At 39.0% G+C, this 21,076-nt stretch overlaps 1 protein-coding gene across 3 annotated transcripts in view; it reads left to right on the plus strand.

Moving 5' to 3' along the window:
* ANO4 (anoctamin 4) overlaps positions 1-21,076 on the plus strand; it is a 401,164-nt gene that overhangs the window by 158,673 nt on the left and 221,415 nt on the right. For 2 of the 3 annotated variants that reach the window (XM_012554834.1, XM_023728951.1), the window contains 2 exons: positions 4,957-5,061; positions 19,407-19,543. In XM_012554834.1, the coding sequence (XP_012410288.1) occupies positions 4,957-5,061; positions 19,407-19,543 (242 nt within the window). The remainder of the gene's footprint in view (positions 1-4,956; positions 5,062-19,406; positions 19,544-21,076) is intronic. The other variant, XM_004373749.1, reaches the window with a different exon arrangement.

Raw genomic sequence — 21,076 nt, forward strand, 5'->3', positions numbered from 1 at the left:
ATTCACTTATGGGAAATTCAAAATAAAACTCCCAATTCCAAAAATGGTTTCTTTGCAGCCTATTAAGTCCAAAAATACTAAATGTGAGGATTTATTTAGCTGTTTGGCTCAAATTTTGAAATATTTCTGGTGCCTATTCTGTAAGAAATGCTACACTTGAGGATTTGTATTAAGCATACCTCTTAAGACAGGAACTACCAATTTTTATTTGCAGAGTATAAGTAGAATATAGACAGAAGCTTAGATCTTCACCATTTATTATGAGGAAATCACAGAAAATAGCATTTGTCCCCTTAAGCTACTTTACAGATCCCCCCACCTTTTGTGTTACACAGAGAAGATAAGATTTGATCTGTCAGACTTCCCTTTATTTCTGTTTCAACACGGAATAACTATTTCAAGTCCAAATTACAGGAATTTTTTTTTTTTTTTTTTTTTTTTTTACTGAAATGCTTTTATTTAGTCTAAGTACTAAACTGGAATAGGCTGTCATTTTACAGAAACGGAATGTGTCACGTACAATTTTTAGTGGCTCACCCCAATCTAACACTGTGGACCAAATTACTTACATATATTGTCTATTATTTTAACTAGAACCTCCAAAAAATTTCATATCCTCTGTTTTACAAATGAGGAACATGAGGCATATTGAGTTCATTATTTAATGGTTCAAGGTCATGTGATATTGAAATTCAAATCCAGATTAGTTAGCACCAAAATATTCTTTTTATACTATATTGTGTTGATTTATAAATATAAGATGTTTATATTTGAGGGAATAGAAATTGAATTTTAAGTAATTTATTTAAAGTCACTAAAACACCAAAACCAGTTGCCGTCGAGTCGATTCTGACTCATGGGGACCCATGGGTGTCAGAGTAGAACTGCGCTTCAATGACTGGTTTTTCAGAAGTAGATCTCCAGGCTTTTCTTCCAAGACACCTCTGGGTAGACTCAAATCGCCATCTTTTCAGTTAGCAGCCAAGCATGTTAACTGTTTGTACCACCCCAGGGACTCCTACTAAACTAAGATAACCCAACAGAGTAACTGAGAATAGTGATTTCAACTATATGGGTGGGTGGAGGGCAAGTGGGGAGGGATACTAGTAAAAGTAAGTTTTGTTATCATGTGCCATAGCAAAAAAAATAAGTAATATATAAAATTGATGAATCAAGAAACAATGAAAAACACATATGGAGGTAGCCAAAAGAAGTAAAAACAGAAACTGTTGAAAGTGGTCATATTAGGGGAACTGGACTGGGGTTGAGAAAGGAATAGGATTGGCAACTGCTGATTTTCATTATAATAAGCCCTTTTGTACTTTGAGTTTTTTTTAACCACGTATTATTTGATAAAATTAGAATATTTTATATTAAAAGCAAATGTATGATCTAGAATATGTTTTTCAGAGTAGCCTACAGGTAACTTGTCAAGATGCCTTAAAATTATAGATGAAGGAGGAAAATTGGGGCATTTTCTTAGTCTGTACCCATTAATGTTAATAGTCATGTGAAATTGCAGTAAAAGAGTACTAACTGAGCAACTAATATGTTCAAGGCCTTGTTCTAGGTTCAGTGGTATCACGAGTGTTGGTCACCCAGTGTGGTAGCTTATGGTGTCATGCCCCTCTATGGACCTCCTCCTGTACCAGACCATACAGAATCCTTAGTAATGTTTTTTTTACTAATGTTACTCATAAATCATGACTGCTATTTATCACTCCTTCTTTTCCTTTAATTACTACAAGAAAAGGCAAATGTATAGAGAACCAAGTTTATTAGTGGTTTCCAGGGGTGGGAAGGAAGGGGAGTTAATGGTGATGGAAGGATCACACTGATTAAGGGTAGGGTTGCAGGGCCAATTATTGTAAACTGCTGTCAATAATTTGTACACCTATAAAAAGTTGAATTGGCAAAAGTTGTGTGATTGATATATTTACAACAATGACCAAAAAAATAAAATAAAATAAAGGTAGCTGCTGAGGCTCTTATGTATAACCAAAACCCTCATGGGATTTGGTTTCTTGGTTTGAAGGTTAAAGGTAATTGTTTCATGGGACATCCCAGTTAATTGGCCTAGTAATATGTTTAGTGCTTCTGTTGTACCTCCTACTTCATTCCGTAGTGCCTGGGGGATTAAAAGCTTGCAAGCAGTTGTCCAAGGCACAATATTTGGTCTCTATTCTCCTAGAGCAACAGAGGAAGAAGGAGAATCAGGAATGAAAGGAGGATGTAGAATGTGTAGTTAATTGCCTCCATGAACAACTGCCTCCTTTGCCATGAGACCAGAAGAACTGGATGGTGTCTGGCAACCCTTACTGAACGTTTTGATCAAAGATTTGATAGAAGAATCTTTATCAAAAGGGGGAAAATGTAGAACAGAATTTTAAATTATCATGGACTCCAGACTTCCTGGAGCCATGAAGTTTGGATGAACCCCTGAAACTATTGTCCTGAGATCATTTTTAAACCTTAAACCAAAAATATCCCCTGAAGTCTTCTTAAAACCAAACAATAGTTTAGCTTAACTAGTAAAACAAAGTCTGCCTTGAGCATTATGCTCTTCTAAGAACTATCTATGTGGAATCAAAGTGACAACACCAACTCAAAAGATTAGATAGTAACCTTACAGGACAGTGAATTTATGTTAATGGGGAAACAACTAAGAAATGGAGGGTAAGCATAGTTGCACAACTCAAAGAATATAATCAGTGTCACTAAATGGTACATGTAGAAACTGTTGAGTTGGTATATGTTTCACTGTATATATTCTCAACAACAACAAAATAAAATTATTTTAAAAAGCAATTAAAAATTATTGTTATTTAGTAGTTATAAGTACCTCTGTATGACTTTATGAGCTCCTAACTATGACAAACAACAAATAAATAGGGCTTCTATTTATTAGTCTATTTAAATAGTAATTTGCTTTTCAGTTCAGTAATTCCTTTTGTCTTGATCCCAAGTCCTGAAACATGGAACTATTTGGTAAATCCAATTCTCTTATTTCTAATAGCCTGTATTTGTGACTACTTGGATCTGGGTAGTATTAAAGACTGATTAAGAGCATGCATTGGTACTCCATCTTTATCACCTACTAGCTGTGTGACTTTGGGCAAATTACTGCATTTCACTGAACCTTTTTTTCAAGATTACAGTAACAATTAAATGAAATAATGGAAATAAATTGCACAGATCCTGGCCTATAGGAAGTGTTGAATATTCTTGTTATTGTTGATGTCATCATGAGGTTTTTGACCATTGAATAGAACAAAAGTGCCTAGTTTTAGTAGGGACTGAAAGTTTCAGAACTTTTCTCTACTCCTTTGAAGTACCTGGCAAATAACCCACATTAATTCTGGGCCAGCATGAAGGCATCTTTGTTTTGTCCCATCTAAGAAGCTAGGTCACCAGTAACTTCAGACTTTGCAATTGATATATGTTTGAAAAGTTCACTGCTGTTTCTGTGATGTTAAACAGCAGTGCTTAACAGTCGTTGAAATGCATGCTGAGGTCTCTAGGAACTGCCTTACAGCTTCCTTCTCATTATTCAGTAGCTAGATAGTCTTTTTATAAATGCCAGTGTTGCTTTAATAAACTATTATGGATGGTAATAGTAACGGCTTCCATTTTCGATTGCTGACTATGTGACAGCAAAGAGCTTTCCATGCATTAGTTTATTTAATCCTCATGACCACTCTGTGAGATTGTTATCATCATCGCTATTTTAGAGATGAGAAAATTAAGGTTTAGAGAGGTTCAGTGTTACCTAATAAGAATTTGAACGCTGGGCTGTCTGACTCCAGAGTCTGAGCTTGGAATAGCAAAGCTATGCTGCCTTTGTTTCATAAGTTCTGCACAACCTCATTCATTCATGCAACCTACATGCTGCCTGCAGTTGAGGTCCTACTATGTGCTGGACATTGTACTAAAATGCTGGGGTTATATCATGCAGACAAAGTCCCTTCCCTTCTAATGTTTACCTTCTGTTATATTATTTGTGTCTGTTTGCCTTTGAGAATGGTGTCTCAGTGAGGCTGTATTCTTCTTGGGTTCTAGGGATATAAGTAAAATTTTATCCAAGGCTAAGATTAATTCCTGGGCTTATGAAAGGATTACTTCTACAACAATATTGGAACCTGGGCACACCCCCATTTTATTTATCAGGCCATATGTTTATTTTAGGACTGGCTTTTAGCCTCTCCAGATTCCTCAAATGGGAGATGTTCTTAGCGATTTCTTTCAGTAGCATTTAGAGGTTTATTGTTGCTAATGGTAAAGCTACTTTTTGATATCTTAGTTTCCTTGACTTTCCTTAAATGTTCTATAGGTGAGTGGAACAGCATAAAAACATCTATCTTTCTTTAGAACAGAACAGAACTATATTAGACAAACCAAATAAAAGAGGTTTAATTACTTCATAGAATAAAAGGATTCTGGTATAATTGAAAAACAAGTGATGTAGCAGGGAAGTCCAACTTGAGGGAAAAAAATTATTTTTCTAGGATATCAGAATATTAAATCCTTCCCCAAGAATAAAGTATTACAATTTTAAAGAAGATGATATCATAAAGTGTTTGTGTTGAATGTCACTTTTTATCCATGTGGAAGCTGGAAGTAATTTTAAAGGTCCTTGGGAAGAAGCTAACTTGTTATATTCTTCACCTAGGAAATCACCGATAAATACTAGGAAGCATGTGGCATTGCAATGATGTAGTTACTTTATTTTTGCATTAGAAGTACAGTTGAACCTATTTAGTCCTATAAGGAGCAAGTGGCTGATAATATCCCTCATTTTATAAAGAGGGAAGTCAATGTCATTTGTCCAAGAGGGAGGATCGTTGGCAAACCAGCTGGTTGTTCATTTTGGATTTTGACATTGCTTCTCCTTGGGACCCTAATGCTGGGCTTTCTGATAACCAGTGCAAACTCCATGAATATCTTTCGTTTCTCTAGAAGGAGGTGTGGATTTGCAAGGCTACCAGCTGGATATGCAAATACTACCTGACGGCCCAAAGAGTGATGTGGACTTTTCAGAGATTCTTAATGCAATACAAGAAAGTAAGTTGCGCTCAAATTTTAAATTCAACGTGAAAGGAGAATCAATCTATAATAATACTTGGGAGAAGTAAACAACTACAAACCTTAGGTTCCAAGCTTAAAAAAAAAAAAAGATATCTTTAAAAGAGATACCAGTGCAAAATAGTTTTGACACAAGAAGAGGTGGTCAATGAAATGGGGATTTAATTTGTGAAACTGAACCACATAATACTGGGGTTTTTGAAGAAGCCAGGTGGAAAACTTGTAGTGGAATTATAAATTCCTTATATTTTATATGTGTTGATATTTAGTAAATCTCTAGGTGTTACACTTTTTTCAGATTCCTTGCTTAATCATAATTAAAATAACAAAAAAATTTTAAGAAACCAGGATAAAATTCTTCCACTCAAATATAAGGAGTAAGAAGTAAATGTTGATATAGTAAGTGAAAATCAGGAGTTTATTCTCCAAGATGAATATCTGGAGTCATTGATGATGGGCTGTGTCCCAGAAGTAAATCCCTCTTTTTCTAGTTTTCACTTCGAACTTTATTATAATCAACACATTTACCCAAGTTTTAGATTTAGCATTGAGGTTGAGTAATGCAGCATCACATGCCAACTTATTAAACATTCTTGCTTCGTTATCAGAGCTCCAATTCTAGATAATGATACGCCTCTTTTAATATCTAGTAGTACTGTGTCATGTTGGATTTGAAGGGTTTAGATCTGAAAGCATTATATAAAGAACTACTACATTCACTCTGCTACTTTTAGTTTTGAGACATTGTATTTCTACTCTAATTTTCTCGTGAAGAATTTAAAGCTTTTTTGTAGTGGTTATCCCCATTTGTCATTATGCTATTCTCTTGATTTTAGGAGATAATAATGTCTCCACTTTACAGGTGGAACACCTGGGGTGGGAAAAATTAAGTGTCTAGGTCACATGATAAATAATGGAGACCAGAATTGGGGTCTCCTACACTTAATTTCATACTTTCCTAAGTGTGCTTGGTATTGAAGTTAAGCACACTGAGCTGAAGAAGCCTGAAATTAAAGAAGATGAGGCTACTTCTGAAAGAAATACTTGTACTGAAGAATATAAGAGGACAGCTATTTGTTCTGGTTGGGCAATCCCTTCATATTAGGTTAATTAATAAGTGAGAAAAAATTTCCCCAAGAGAATCAAAATCAAATTAATAGACATTGGAGAGAAAATAACTTTTTATGAAAAGTCATAAAATTATATAATTACTTCATTTGATTTGAAAGATGATAGATCATACAGAGCTCAAAATATTTTTTAAAATATTCAACAAATGATCAAAGTTGGCCTCCGTACAAGTGCTGAACAAGAACTTAACATTTTTTGGATGGGATGAATTATATCAAAATTAACTAAATGTTTAGTAGGGACTATTTTTACAGTAATTTTTATTGTCAGATTTAGTAAAGACACTTTGGTATATTTGAGGTTGACTGTTTTATGGTTTAGAGTGGTGACTGCTTTATCAACTGGTAGAAGAGTATAAGTTTATGAGTACTTAATTAAATTTTAAAATGGAAAAAAAAATATTACTTTAAAGCTTCAAATCAGTCTTTATAGGTTTGTGAATTATCTAATGCTTTGGAACTAACTGATTTATTTTCTTGTCAAAAAACAAGTTTTATGCCATGTAGACTTGGCAAGCTGCCCACATAGTCTGGGCCATTCTGGTAAGAAAGATTTGGGCTATTCATCTACCTGCAGTCTCTACCTGGGTTCCAAATATGATTCCAATGTTTAACCAGTTCTATGTATAAAAATGCATAGCTTGGTCCTTTAAGAGACCGTACCTTAGATTATCACATATAGAAAGCTTTGAGAAGGCCAACATACAATGATGTAAAGGATATAGGATTTCAAGCATCATTGTAACTCCTTTCCTACAAACATTTCTGTTGATATCAGTGGGATGATGGAAAGATTTCAGTGTGTCCTTAGAATTTTGTAGCCATGCGTTCATGACCTTCAATATCAAGCTAGGAGAGAGAGCAAGAGATAGATTAAAAAATTTACTGAGTGTCTGGGATAGGCCAGTCATTATGGTATTTTTTCCTGCTATCTTTTTTCATTCTTAAAACATCCCGAAGTAATAGTAGATACTATTTTCTCCATTTTACAAGTGAAAAAACTGAGTCTACCTCCCCAGGGCTATATGGCTGCTATGGGATAGAATCAGTATTTAATCGCAGGTTGGCCAGTGTTTTGCTAATTAAAAAATTAAATAAAATGATTAGGAAGAATGGACTACTTTGGATTTAAAATTTTTTATTCTTCTATTGTTACATTTTTGTGCAAGAATTCTTCCAGCGTATTTCTACATTGTAAAACATGGTTATATTTCTTTCCCATAGCACTTATGCTCAAGTATAGCCTCAGCTATTTAAAAGATGTCTCAGAGTGGCTGGTTGCCCCCAAGTTGTTTTTCAACTTCTCCAATATTGGATGTATAGCTTGTAAAAAGCAAAAAAATGTATTTTATCCATCCACCTATCTATCCTTCTTACCTGTCATGTGCTGTTTTAAAGCAGTGGTGACACATTTTGGTGCAAAGTTCAATTTAGGAAAAATAAAAATATTTACAGATAACAACTTGTTTTGTTGTTTAAAATGAACAACTTGACTGCTTTCTAGGAAAAGGTTTTATTTCCATGTGGCAGTATAATGTAAAGGGATATTTGTGTGTGTGTGTGTTTCCTTGATGTCCCTCCCTCTCCTTATCACCCTCACTCTGTATTGCGAGATGACGGCCAGGTCCCTTGAGCTCCTTTATGTGTTGCCTAAAGATCCTGGCTTTTGTTTTCTGAAAGCCTAAGCTACCAAGAGGCGGATGCTTGGGTAGGAGGAGAAGAAGACTCAGAGAGAGAAAGAGATGGGATTTCCTAAGACCAGCTCCCTCAGAGTGTCCTGCGGAGGGAGCATGGCTTCCGGTGCGGTGGGTGGAAGGGGTGGGAATGGCTGCACTGTGTGCAGCTCAGGAGGCTGCACCTGAGGCGCCTGAACCCCCAGCCATGGCAGAGATTCCCCAGCCCTAGGAAGGAGCAGATCCTCCAGAGTTCAGGGAACTTCAGAGGCTCTGGGAAGGCAGCAGGCTCGTCTTCCTGTTTCTTTGCTGTAGCCCCAGTAACTTGAACAGAGCATGAAGTGTAGGAGGTGCTCAATGAGCATTTGTTAAATGACTGAGTGAATGGATGAATTATACTGTAGACTGGGAAAGTAGGCAGCTCAACAGTAGCCAGGTGGCTTGGAGACCTGAGTGGCCTCTCTAAATGTTCTGCTCTTTACAAAACCCCTGGGACCTTTGTACAATCCTGGATATGTGAGGTGAGAGGGTGAGAATGTCAATGGTGACTGGAATTAAATTGTCCATCAAGCCAGTGGGATGGGAGCTTGGAGGCCTGTTTAACTTGATGTGATCACGACAAAGTCATGGAGCAATTCTTACTCTTGAGTTTGTCTAGTAAGATTTAAACCCGGTGACACAGTGGTTAAGAACTCAGCTGCAACCCAAAAGGTTGGCAGTTCGAATCCACCACCTGCTCCTTGGAAACCTGATGGGGCAGTTCTACTCTGTCTTATAGGGTCACTATGAGTCGGAATCGACTCAATGGCAACGGGTTTGATTTTTGTTTATACATAGTCTAAAGATTTAGAATGCTTACTTTATGGTCTATAATAATATCCGTTAAAACAAAAAAACTACTTTTTAACCACCAAAGTTTTAAAATCTGGGCATTTTTTTTTTTAGTGGCCAACCAAAACAAACTAACTAATCTGTTGCCTTTAATTCCAACTCATAGTAACCCTAGAGGACAGAGTAGAACTGCCCCATAGGGTTTCCAAGGAATGGGTGGTAGATTCAAACTGTCAACCTTTTGGTTAGTAGCCAAGCTCCTTAACCGTTGCACCACCAGGGCCCCACATTTTAGTGGTAGATATTTTTAAATCTTTTATTCTAAAATTAGATTGCGAATCATGTCTCAAAGCTCCAGTCCATGAAGCAGATGTACATACGTGTGTGTATTTGTATGCGTGTTTATTATATTAGCAAACCATGGTGAAGTGTGTCATTCAAAGGTTATACTGAGCCTTTTAATTCTTGCAGTAAAATTATTAGCACTGCCCAGCCTTTTCTAGAGTCCATTCATCCTCATGCCCTTTGTCGTTCGCCCCTCCTGCTTTGTCGTTGGTTTTTCTTTCCTGGATTCCCAGCATACCCTGGCAGACATTATTGTGTTATATTCCATTAGGTTTTAATGAATGAGAGAGCATAAAGGGTAGAGGGTTATTGGCTCATTGTTATCCTATGGTCTGATCCTTTGTGCCCACCCATGTGCTTACCTAATCATATAGCTGCTGCTACATAGGTGTTGGCCTGTGCTGCTGCGCTTGAGCAGACTGAGTCACTTCTCACTGACATCCATCCAGTGAGTCATTCTGAATCTAATTTCTTGAGCCCTGATTTTCAGTTTTGTTTTTAACCCATACAGTCATGCCATCTCAGAGGGGAAGACAAGAGAGGGGTCCGACACATATTGAGCACTTACTTCTTGTTCGGCAACTCTGTGGTTGACCTTTTACTTATGTTATTTTATTTAGTTATAGCCTCTCTTTGGAGTCACAGGGTGGTGCAAACGGTTAATGCGCTCACCTTCTAACCAGAAGATTGGACATTGGAGTGTACTATGAGGCACCTAGGAAGAAAGGCCTGGCTGCCTACTTCCAAAGAATCAGCCACTGAAAACCCTACGGAGCACAGTTGTACTCTCACACAGATAGGGTTACCATAAGTGGGAGTTGACTTGGCAACTGGTTTTAACCTCCCTTTGCCTTAGTTTCCACATCTGTGAAACAGGGATAATTAAATCTATGTGAAGCCCTCAGGATAGTGCGGCACATGGTAAGTGCTATGTAAGTGTTGGCCGCCACCTTCATCTTCATTCCTCGCAACAATCCTGTGTGGTAAATGGTATTACCCTGTTTAAAAAAAAACAAAATTAAAGCTTGAAGAAGTTAAACAACCCAGTATCTTAGCTAGTAAAGAGCCCTGGTGGTGCAGTAGTTAAGTGCTCAGCTGCTAACTGAAAGGTCAGTGGTTTGAACCCACTAGCTGCTCCCACAGGAGAAAGATGTGACAGTCTGCTTCTTTTAAGATTTAGAACCTTGAAAACTCTATAGGGCAGTTCTGCTCTGTCCTATAGAGTTGCCCTGAGTCAGAATCGACTTGACGGCAATGGGTTTGTTTATTAACTAGTAAGTGGGAGGAGCAAGAGTTGAACCCAGGCCTCTTTGAATCCAAGCTCATGTTCTTCCCAGAGAAGGGGAAATTCTCGTCGGTAGATGTCGAGCGTCTTCATTGTAGACGCCCACTGACCTAATTTCATGATGTGAAAAGGTAACCGAGACTACTGAGCAAAGCTTGACTTAGGCATAGTTCTTCTCTAAATACCATTCCCAGAGTTGTAAAAGATGCCATCATTTTTTGCATCTTTATAGATGTCACCAACATGCCTGCCTTTTGTAAAGAATGAAGTAGTAGCAAGAGAAGCTCTTCTAAGAAACCTATGCTGTCCCAGGAATGGTTTGGCTGTTTTGGCCCCATTGCAGAGGGCTGAGGAGCATCCCATCCCTTTGGCTGTGGACTGCTTTATAAACATCATCATTACTGAGCCAGAAAATGCCATTGAAATGATTTTTTTTAATGACTGCACATGTTTTAAAAATCTCATAACTTTTTCTTTTTTTTTGCAAAGACATATTTCTAATGTCAAAGCATTTTAAGTAACTTTTCATGGCAGAAGAAAGCTGCCTACTGTCAAGTTTATCACAGTACCACAACTTTCTTATCCCAGCTTTCCTCTGAGGAGATTTCAACATAACCATTTAATTGTTGCCAGAACACACTAGCAGAAGTTTCCAAACTTTTTTAAAGCAATAGAATCTAGTCCCTCCCCAAATATATATCTACATATAACCTCAATATGTAAAACATATAAAAACAGAGCTGTTTGGTATAAGTGGGGGTGGAAGGTGTAGGGTTTTGTCCACCCGGTGTCCTCCTAGCCCCCCCGCCCCATTCCTCCTACCAGTTGCTGTCAAGATGATTCCAACTCATGGCAACCCTATGTGTGTCAGAGTAGAGCTGTGCTCTATATAGAGTTTTCAAAGGCTGATTTTTTGGAAGCAGATCGCCAGGTCTTTCTTCCAAGACACCTCTAGGTAGATTTAAACCTCCAACCTTATGATTAGCAGCCAAGCACATTAACCATTTATACCACCTAGAGACTCCTCTATTCCCCCTAGAGCTTCTCAAAATGGTGCTGGGGTTCCAGGGAAACACTTTGAAAACCACTGTCCTGTTAGAAACGAATAGAGCTTGGCAAGGAAACACGTGTGTCTGTTCCAGTGACTTTATTCGTTTTTAATTCTTGAAATTAGGCCTCCTTTTTTTTTTTTTTTTCCTTATTAAGGAATCCTGGGGGCACAGTGGTTAAGCATTCAGCTGCTAACTGAAAGGTCAGCAGTGCAAACCCACCCGCTGCTCCATGGGAGGAAGATGTGGCTGTCTGTTTCCGTAAAGGTTACAGCCTTGGAAACCCCATGGATAGTTCTACTGTGTCCCATAGGGTCGCTATAAGTCGGAACTGACTCAGCGGCAACAGATTTGGTTTTTTGGTTTTTCCTCATTGGTAAATCGGGCAGCCTCTGCCTTGGGGTTGTTGTTGGATTCATTTGAAGAGTAATGAACATACAGAGATTCCGAGACTTGCCAGTGTCGTATAAATACTACGTAGTGCTTAGCTTTTAAAATCCCAGTCCAAGGTGCTCAAAGCTGTGCTGCATCTGTGTATTTTCCTGAATGTTTCAAAACATTTAATTTGATTAACTATTTAACTATTGGTTAAACTTTTTAATGTCAGACCTGTCAGGCCACAGATGTACAGTCTAGCTTTATTCAGATGGATGTTTAAACTGTGACAAGATAATTGTTTGGTGGTTAAATGACTTCCTGTTCTTGAAAGCCAAACACGATTTAAGAACAGTAGAATGCTTTCCACAAAAATAAGCTGGCTAGGAAAAGCATGGATTTGGGAGTCATGTAGAAATGGGTTAGAATTCATTTTTATCTCTTACTAGTTGTGTGGCTGCACTTAGGATCTCCCAACCTGGCTTCTTTTGCAGTATGGGCCTCATAATACCTGTCCCTTCAGGTGTTCTCAATATCAAGTGTAAATTCACAAATGAAAAAATAACCCTGAAAGCCCTTAACATGCAGTAGGCTCTCATGAATTGTAGCCCCCTTTGCCTTCATCTACCTTTCCAGTTTCTTCATATTTAATATCTGTGTCCAAGAGAGAAATAAATACTGTTAAGTAGTCTCATCAAGAGAATTAAAATAAGAAAAAAAAATTCACATAATCTTACAACTAGCATTTATTTATTTTAAAATGGAGATCGAGCATCTTCTATTTGCTAACCCTCCCTTGTGCTCAGTTTTGGAGCTACCAAGGTGAACCAAATCTGGGCTCTCCTCTGAAAGGGACCCCACTCTAGACATAGATGGACTTGTTTTAAAATGCCCACATACATGTTAATATTAAGATACGGTCAGTATTTATTTTTTGCATTCTAGATTATTCCTGAAGGTGTCCTTTTTGTGTGTCTAGTGAGACTTTGAGGTCGATACACGATGCCTTCAGAATTTGGAGTATCAGATGTAATAATTTTGAACTTAGGATAAAAATAGTATGATGACCTGACACTTTGGAGAACAAATATAGATACCTGGATTACTGTGTACAGCACTGTCATGTCTTCTTCAGTGACCTGTAATTTCACCTTATTTTCTCTGCATCAGAAAATACTGAGGTGAAAGTACTCCTGTACTCTCATACCAAGGTGGGTTTATTCTGCTACATGTGGAAAATAGGCGAAAACTGAAGAAAAGAGTAGTGGGTCAAAATATATTATTTTGGGGTACTTATTTTCTTTCAGACTATTTCTAAAACATATTTACTACTTTATTTTTATTGCCTTTGTATTACTGATTCCTCGATTTCATCCTCTTGCCTAGAAGTATGAGGGCTTCCCACTCATATCTTGATCACGTTTGTAGCTCTGGTACCCAGCACTAATGTGTGTTCAATGAGCAAATCACAGAATAAATTAATTATTAGTTAATTAATTAGCTAATTAACTAGAGCCCTTGACATACGATTATGGTCTTTTTCCTGTTGTTGTTCTCGTTAGGTGCTTTTGAGTCGGCTCCGACTCGTAGCGACCCTGTGTACAACAGAATGAAACACTGCCTGCTCCCGTGCCATCCTCACAATCGTTATTATGCTTGAGCCCATTGTCTTTTTTTCCTAGAGAATTAATAGTAGCTAACATCCCAAAAAGGTGTCCTGGTGGTACAACGGCTAAGCACTCAGCTGCTAACCAAAAGGTTGTCAGTTCAAACCAACCCAGCGGCTCTGCAGGAGAAAGATGAGGTGATCTGCTTCCATCCAGATTCCAGCCTAGAAAACCCTGTGGGGCAGTGCTACACTGTCACTGGGTTGCTATGAGATGAAATCGACTCCATGGCACTTAACGACAACATCCTAAATGATTTTCACTAGAGGAAGAATTGAAATAGTTGCAAATATTTGATGGGTAGATTTAGTACTATCAAAGTAAACTGACTTTCCCGTCACATAAAGAATGTCAGGAACTGTCTGCCTCCTGGCCCTCTGACTTCTCCGCTCAGCCCGTATCCTGGGATACTATAGAAAGAGCCAGCCCTCAGAAGTCTCTTTTCTATGCTAAACCTGAAGGTTCAGGACTCACTCAGGCTCTGTAGCTGATTTTTGGTCTCCCAAGCAATTTGAGGTCCTTGACCCTGGATGTTCAGTTGTATATGTGAGTCTCTGCTGCTTTGTTCCCAAGACTTTTAAGGCTGAGTTCCTGATCCTTGGATTGGAGGACCATTTGGGTATCTTTCTTGCCTTCCCACATACCTGGTATCCACTTACTCTGACCAGTCTTAGCTGCCCAGTCCTGTTCACACGGCCTTTCCTGGGTCTGAACACAATACAGGTCCATTACATACAACTTTTTCGTTCTCTTTCCCTTTTGTCATTCTTAATTAACTCCTCAGAGTATTTGGCTCTCTCTCTCATTTAATGAGACTAATAGCAGAATTCTACCAGGCAGATAATTATCAAACATTTTTTCTATTCAGGGGAAAAGTATCAGGGAAGTGATGGATTCCATTCACAAGTGACCTTGTTTGGATGAATGATACATTTGTGACATTCATGTCCATAGATAAGCCATGCTCCCAGCTGGGCTGACCAGTGAGCTCTATGAAGGCAGGGGCCATGTCTATCATATTCAGTGCTTCAGGCTTAGCTCGTAGTTCAGCAGTTTCTGGCCATAGTGGTGGTGTTGGTTGCCGTCAAGTTGACTCCAACTCATGGCAGCCTTTTATATAATAACATAAGGTCATGGTAGTCACTCAATAAGTTCTTGCTGAATAAATTTTTAAAAATTGGCTAACTTTGGATATTGGAGGCTGTTTTCCTCCTTAAAGAAAATGATGTAAATTTGCGTCAAAGGATATTGTACTTTCCTAGAACGTACCTTCTGGTGAGGCTGATGAGATCAGAAACAATGGTAAAATATTGATGAAAGGCACATCTTCCTTCCATCCATGGAATGCTTACATGTTCTATAGTCTTCCGGACCACATGTTCAGCAGAGCCTTGTCTGACAGTGCAACATGTCTTATCTCTGCTGAAGCTATTGAGAAGCTGTCAGATGGTAATGGTGCCTTAATATCACTTATTCTCTAAAAATCAGGTTGCCGTGACATACTCATTTCCCTGAGCACTCAGGTGGCTGCAGCACCAGAATGACTTCCAGACAGAAATTCTGATGGGCAGGAGTAGGGAAAGCAAAGGGCTTCTCTCTCTTTTCCCAAGTTAGCTGATCCCTCCAGAATAAAATAGTCGAGCCTTTACTGTAGTACAGGATTTGACATCAGCACTATTGACATTTTGCACCAGATAATTCTTTGTCATTTGGAGGGCTGCCATGTGTGTTGTAGGATGTTTAGTACTATCCCTGGCCTCTACCCATTAGATGCCATTGGCACCCACCCCCAAACCCAATGACTGGTGTTTTTTAAGAGAAACGAGAAGGATATTTGAGACACATACAGGGAAAGAGGCCATGTGAAGACAGTGGCAGAGATTGGAGTTATGCTGCCACAAACCAAGGAATGCCAGGAGACAGCAGAAGCTGGAAGAGACAAGGAAGGATTCTCCCCTAGAGCCTTTGGATAGATTTCAGATACCTGTCCTCTAGAACTGTGAGAGAATAAAGTTCTGTTGTTTTAAGCCACCAAGTTTGTGGCCGATCGTTATGGCAGCCCTAGTAAACTAATATACTGGGGAAAAAGAAATAATCAGACTTTTGGGGAATTACTAGATACTGGCTCTGAACTGACACTGATTCCAGATGACCCAAAATGTCACTGTGATCTACCATTCAGAGGAGTGGTCAGGTGATCAATGGAGTTTTAGCTCAAGTCCATCTCAGGGTGGGTCCCCAAACCCATCCTGTAGTTATTTCTCCAGTTCCAGAATAAATCATTGGAATAGACATACTCAGCAACTTGCAGAATCCTTGATTCCCCCAGTGTCTCTGTTGTTGGTGTTAGGTACTGTCAAGTTGATTTTGACTAACAGTGATGCCATGTGACAAAGAATTGCCCCATAGGGTTTCTTTGGCTGTAGTCTTTACAGAAACCCATCACCAGGCCTTTCTTCCACCGCGCTGTTGGCTGAATTCGAACCACCAACATTTAGGTTGGCAGCGGAGCCTTAACTGTTTGTGCCACCAGGGCTCCTTCCAGTATCTGTAGACATTGCCAAGTGTCCCTTGAGGAGCAAAACTGGCCCCAGTTGAGAATCACTGATGTAGAGGACTTCTCCATTACCAGAGTTTAACTGATTGTGCAAATACCAGAAAATAATACTGCAAGAGATGACCTGGTAATTTTCTGTCCTTGGTGAAAGCATAGGGGCAGTTCTGGTGGATGGATGAGTGGATATTCAAGCTTCTCTACCACAGCGTAAACCAGTCACCCAGGCATGAATCTCAGTGTCCTCTTTAGCCTCCCCATTTATCTTATACCCCATCCCAATCCATCCCTTCTAAAAACAGCAGCAACTCGTAAATGCCTCCTCTGCTTTCTTCCATTGATAACACTAAGATGCTAACATCAGATCCCAGGGTCAAGAATCAACAGCGTTTCCCCGGTATCTGCTGTGTCAGCCACCCTGCTAATATGTATGTTCTCTCATTTAATCCTCTCAGCAGCCCTGGGAGAGTTTTCTATCTCTCTTTCACCAGTGATCAAACAGAGCATCAATTTACACACCTAAGTGGCCGAGTTTGGAATAGAAAGCAGGTTTTCTGACTTGGTTGAAATATTTTCATACAATTGTTCAAATATAATCAATAGCTGCTTGAAATTTAACCACTGTCTACTTGAGAATTTAATCAATATCTACTTGAAACTGTGGAGCTCCTGGCTTGTGAATAAGAATGATTTAGGAGAAATGTAAATGCAAGACCCTAGAGCCATAGAAAGAGTCCCTGGGTGGTGCTAACTGAAAGGTTGGCAATTAGAGCCCACCCAGAGGCACCTCAGAAGAAAAGCTTGGCGATCTACTCCCAAAAAATCAGCCATTGAAAACCCTATGGAGCACAGTTCTACTGTGACACACATGGGTCACCATGAGTCAGGGTCAACTCAAAGACAGCTGGTTTTTTCAGAGCCATAGAATGTTGGAGAAAAGGGGGCTCTCAGGCTCCCTTTGACTGTGCCCACTACATCTAGGGCCTCTACATCAGTCAAGGCAGACAAAGTCCCTGCCCTTATGGAACTTACATTCTAATGGGGTAAACATCAAGTAAATAAGTAAACAAATGAATAAACAAGAGAATTACAGATTGTGCTAAGTTCTGTGAAGGAAATGAACAGTGGGAGGGGACAGGGAATAATTGGAGGAGGGGAGTTTCTATACACAGGGTGATCAGGGAGGTTGTCTTTGAACCTGACATCACCCACAACAATGAACTGGCACTTCCTCAAAAAAGTGTTAGTTCTCCTCTGCAAATACCTGGCATAGTGTTGGTGGTTGTGGTTGCCATCTAGTTAGCTCCAGCTCATGGCAGCCTTGTGTATAACAGAATGAAACGTCCGGCTCTGTGCCATCTTCATGAACCCATTGTTGAAGCTATTATATCAGTCCATCTCATCAAGGGTTTCCCTCCTTTTCACTGGTACTTTACTAACCCCGATGTCTTTTTCTAGCAATTGATGGCATAGTGTAGGTGCCCCTAAAACTTGGTAGGATGAAATGACCTTGATGTTTCTCTCTCTGTAGCCTCAAAATCTAAAAACCTGTTGTAAGTGTATTAGTGTCCTATTGCTGCTATAAAAAATTACCATAAACTTAGTGGCTTAAAACAACACAAATTTATTATCTTTTTGTTTTGGGGGTCAAAAATCCTAAAATCAAAGGGCTACATTCATTCTGGAGGCTCTGAGGAAGAATCTGTTTCCTTACCTTTTTTAGCATCTGCATTGCTTGGCTCATAGCCTTATCCTCCATCTTCAAAGCCAGCAGCATAGCATCTTCAATTCTCTCTCTCTTTGCCTCTGACCCTTCTTCTGCCTCTCTCTTATAAGAACCCTGGTGATTACATTGGGCCCACACAGATAATCCAGAATAATCTTCCCATTTTAAGACCTTTGACTTAATCAAACCTGCAGAGTCACTTTTGCCATATAACATACTCAGAGGTTCCAGAGAATAAGATACCATGGGGGTCCATGTTTATGCCTACCACAGTAAGAAATATGTGTTCGTTTTATTCCCATGCTCATTTTATTTTATGGATGGAAAACTAGAGCAGTTAAATTAATTAGCTAAAATCATGCCCTTGGATATAGCTTTAGAACCTTGTCACCCTATCTAAGTCGTTGTTATTAGGTGCCATTGAGTCGGTTCTGATTCATAGCGACCCTAGGCACAACAGAACAAAACACTACCTGTTCCTGCGCCATCCTCACGAACCTTGTTCTTTTCTTTTATAACACTCACCACAATTTTCATTTGTTTGTTTATTTGTTTTGTTTACCTATTGCCACAAGGGCATGTCACTTTTATTCACTAAGGTGTGGCATCACACAGTTCTGTACCTGACACACAGTGTGCACATCAATATTTTGTTTTTTAATGAGAGAATGAATATTCTATTATATGGAGCTTGGCTGCTGACTAAAAGATCAGCAGTTTGAATCCACCAGCCACTCCTTGGAAACCCTATGGGGCAGTTCTACTCTGTCCTACAGGGTCTCTATGAGTTGGAATCAACTCTCGACGGCAACAGGTTTTTTGTTTTTGTTTTGTTTTGTTTTTTGTTTGTTTAGTTTTGTTTTTTGGTTTAAGTAGAACTCAGTCTCATATGCATTATTCTGTTCAGCAGCTTCTGATAGGTTAAAAAACTCTTAGCTATTTCTAAAGCATCAAAGGAAAAGAGGACTGCAGTGTTGGCCCATAATTCAAGTTGATAAAAAATCATCCTGCGTCTGGCATTATATTTGTACCTTCTCTGCTAATGCTGAACTTTCCTTTCTGGGGTGCTGCAAGGCACTGTGAATTTGAACATGGTAGTCTGTATTTGAAATTCTGGTATGCAATGCTTTATATGTTGACATTTTGTTAGCATCGACAATTCATTTCATGACTAGAGGATGAAGGGAGGCAGCAAATCTAACTACATGCTTTATTACTGCATTGGCTTTCCTCTAGTTGACCTTAGAGAAGAGACTAAGGAGGAGTGATCATTCAGCCCTTACTGAACGAAGCAAGTGGCATATTTATGCACTCACTTAGCCAGTTGTATGATACTTAAGTGAAAGAAGAAAATATGACAGTAAAGGTGATCTCCATCACAGAGCATGAGTTCCTAGAAATAGTAAATGCAAGTGCCTTGTGCTAAACCACAATGTGAAGGAAAGCTGAACAAACAAAACACCTTCCCTTACCATGAAAGACAATACGGAGGTACTTTAGGAGGCTTAACATTTTCCTTAATCTTCCTAATGAAGACCCTGTTCGGTCAAACACGTTTCATACCTGATACCCTTTTTTCTTAGGAAATAATATACCTGCCACTCCACTGTTATGGAAACAACAAGAAAAATATACTTTCAAGATCCCAGATTCTTAACCCCACTTGTAATGTCTTTCCTCTGGTTCTAGTGGCCAAGGATGTCAATATTCTTTTTGATGAATTAGAAGCTGTCAACAGTCCTTGCAAAGATGATGATTCTCTCCTGCACCCTGGGAACCTGACCAGTACTTCAGATGATGCCAGCAGATTGGAGGCAGGAGGAGAGGTAAGACCGTGTGGTTTCTTAGAAATATAACTCTTGATCCAGGTGGAAGCCTCTGAAGCATGTTCCAATGAACTATTGAAAGTCATAATCTCATTGAACTGTTGTTGTTGTTGTTGTTAGCTGCTGTCGAGTTGGCTCCAACTCATGTCAGTCTTATGTATGATAGAACAAAATGTTGCCTGGTCCTGTGCCATCTTCATAATTGTTGTTATGGTTGAGTCCATTGTTGTGGCTGCTGGGTTGATATATTTCATTGAAGGTTTCCCTCATTTTTCTGACCCTCTACTTTACCAAACATGATGTCCTTTTCTAGCAATTGATCTTTCCTGTTGATGTGTCCCAGGTAATCTAATCAAAGTCTTGCCATCCTCACTTCCAAGGAGTGTTCTGGTTGTATTTCTTCTAAGACTGATTTGTTTGTTCTTCTGGTAGTCCACAATATATTCAATATTCTTCACCAACACCACAAATCATGTTCTTTACAAACAAGGGGTAGGTTTTATATTTCTTTGGTCTCCTCCGTGGGTCTAGCACATTTTAGGGATATTAGCCTCAAAACAAACTTTCAGTGGGCTATGTACTTTCTTTTTTATATCTAAAGACATTTCATTTAGGTGAGATTCTTAAAACCACTCATCATTTTAAGATAATCTACATTCTAGGAGTCACCAACTAGTATTAAGTAAGCTTTACAAGGATGGGCTTCCTTTTTTAAGTCCCCAGCATGTGAAACAGTGACATAAAATGGACTTCAGTAGATTGTGTTGTCCAAAGCCCTTCTGAATTTCCATCTAACTCTAAAATCTGGAAACTCATCTGTTCCTATGTTATCTTGGCAAAAGAAGTATTTTGTTAGAGGCATTCACCATTGTTCCGGTTATGTTTCAATGGAGTTTAATATCTTCTTTGTACGTGCACCGGGAATAAGTAATAAGAAGACAGTGTCAGAATAATTTACTTATTGCATATTCCTAATGCTGTTATTATTCCAGAGCCAATTAACCATTGAAATGATGACATCTTTAAAAGGGAAATTTGTTCACTTACTTCTAACAGGCTTCCCAGACTTTTCCCCACAAAAATCAAACTCTACTATGCATGGTTTTGGGGTGTTTTTGTTTTGTTTTCAGAAAAAGCTCATTCCCTCATCTCTTCACACAGATGTTTTGGATGCCATAATGTATCATGGAGGGAACCTTGCATGGGATCTCAGAAAACAACTACTCTCATCCCCTTAACTTTGTTTTGTTGTTGTTACTTGCCGTCGAGTTGGAGCCAACTCACGGTGACACCATGTACAACAGATGAAACATTGCCCGGTTCTGTGCCATCTTCATGATCAATGGTATGCTTGAGTCCATTATTGCGGCCACTGTGTATTTTGAGTGACTTCCAACCTCGAGGGCTCATCTTCCAACGCATATTGAACAATATTTTGTTGTGCTCCATGCATTTTCATTGGCTAATTTTTGAAAGTGAATCACTAGTCCTTTCTTCTTAGTCTGGCATAGTCTGGAAGCTCTGCTGAAACCT

Source organism: Trichechus manatus, unplaced genomic scaffold (genome assembly GCF_000243295.1).
Source record: "Trichechus manatus latirostris isolate Lorelei unplaced genomic scaffold, TriManLat1.0 scaffold00027, whole genome shotgun sequence".
Classification (NCBI taxonomy): domain Eukaryota; kingdom Metazoa; phylum Chordata; class Mammalia; order Sirenia; family Trichechidae; genus Trichechus; species Trichechus manatus.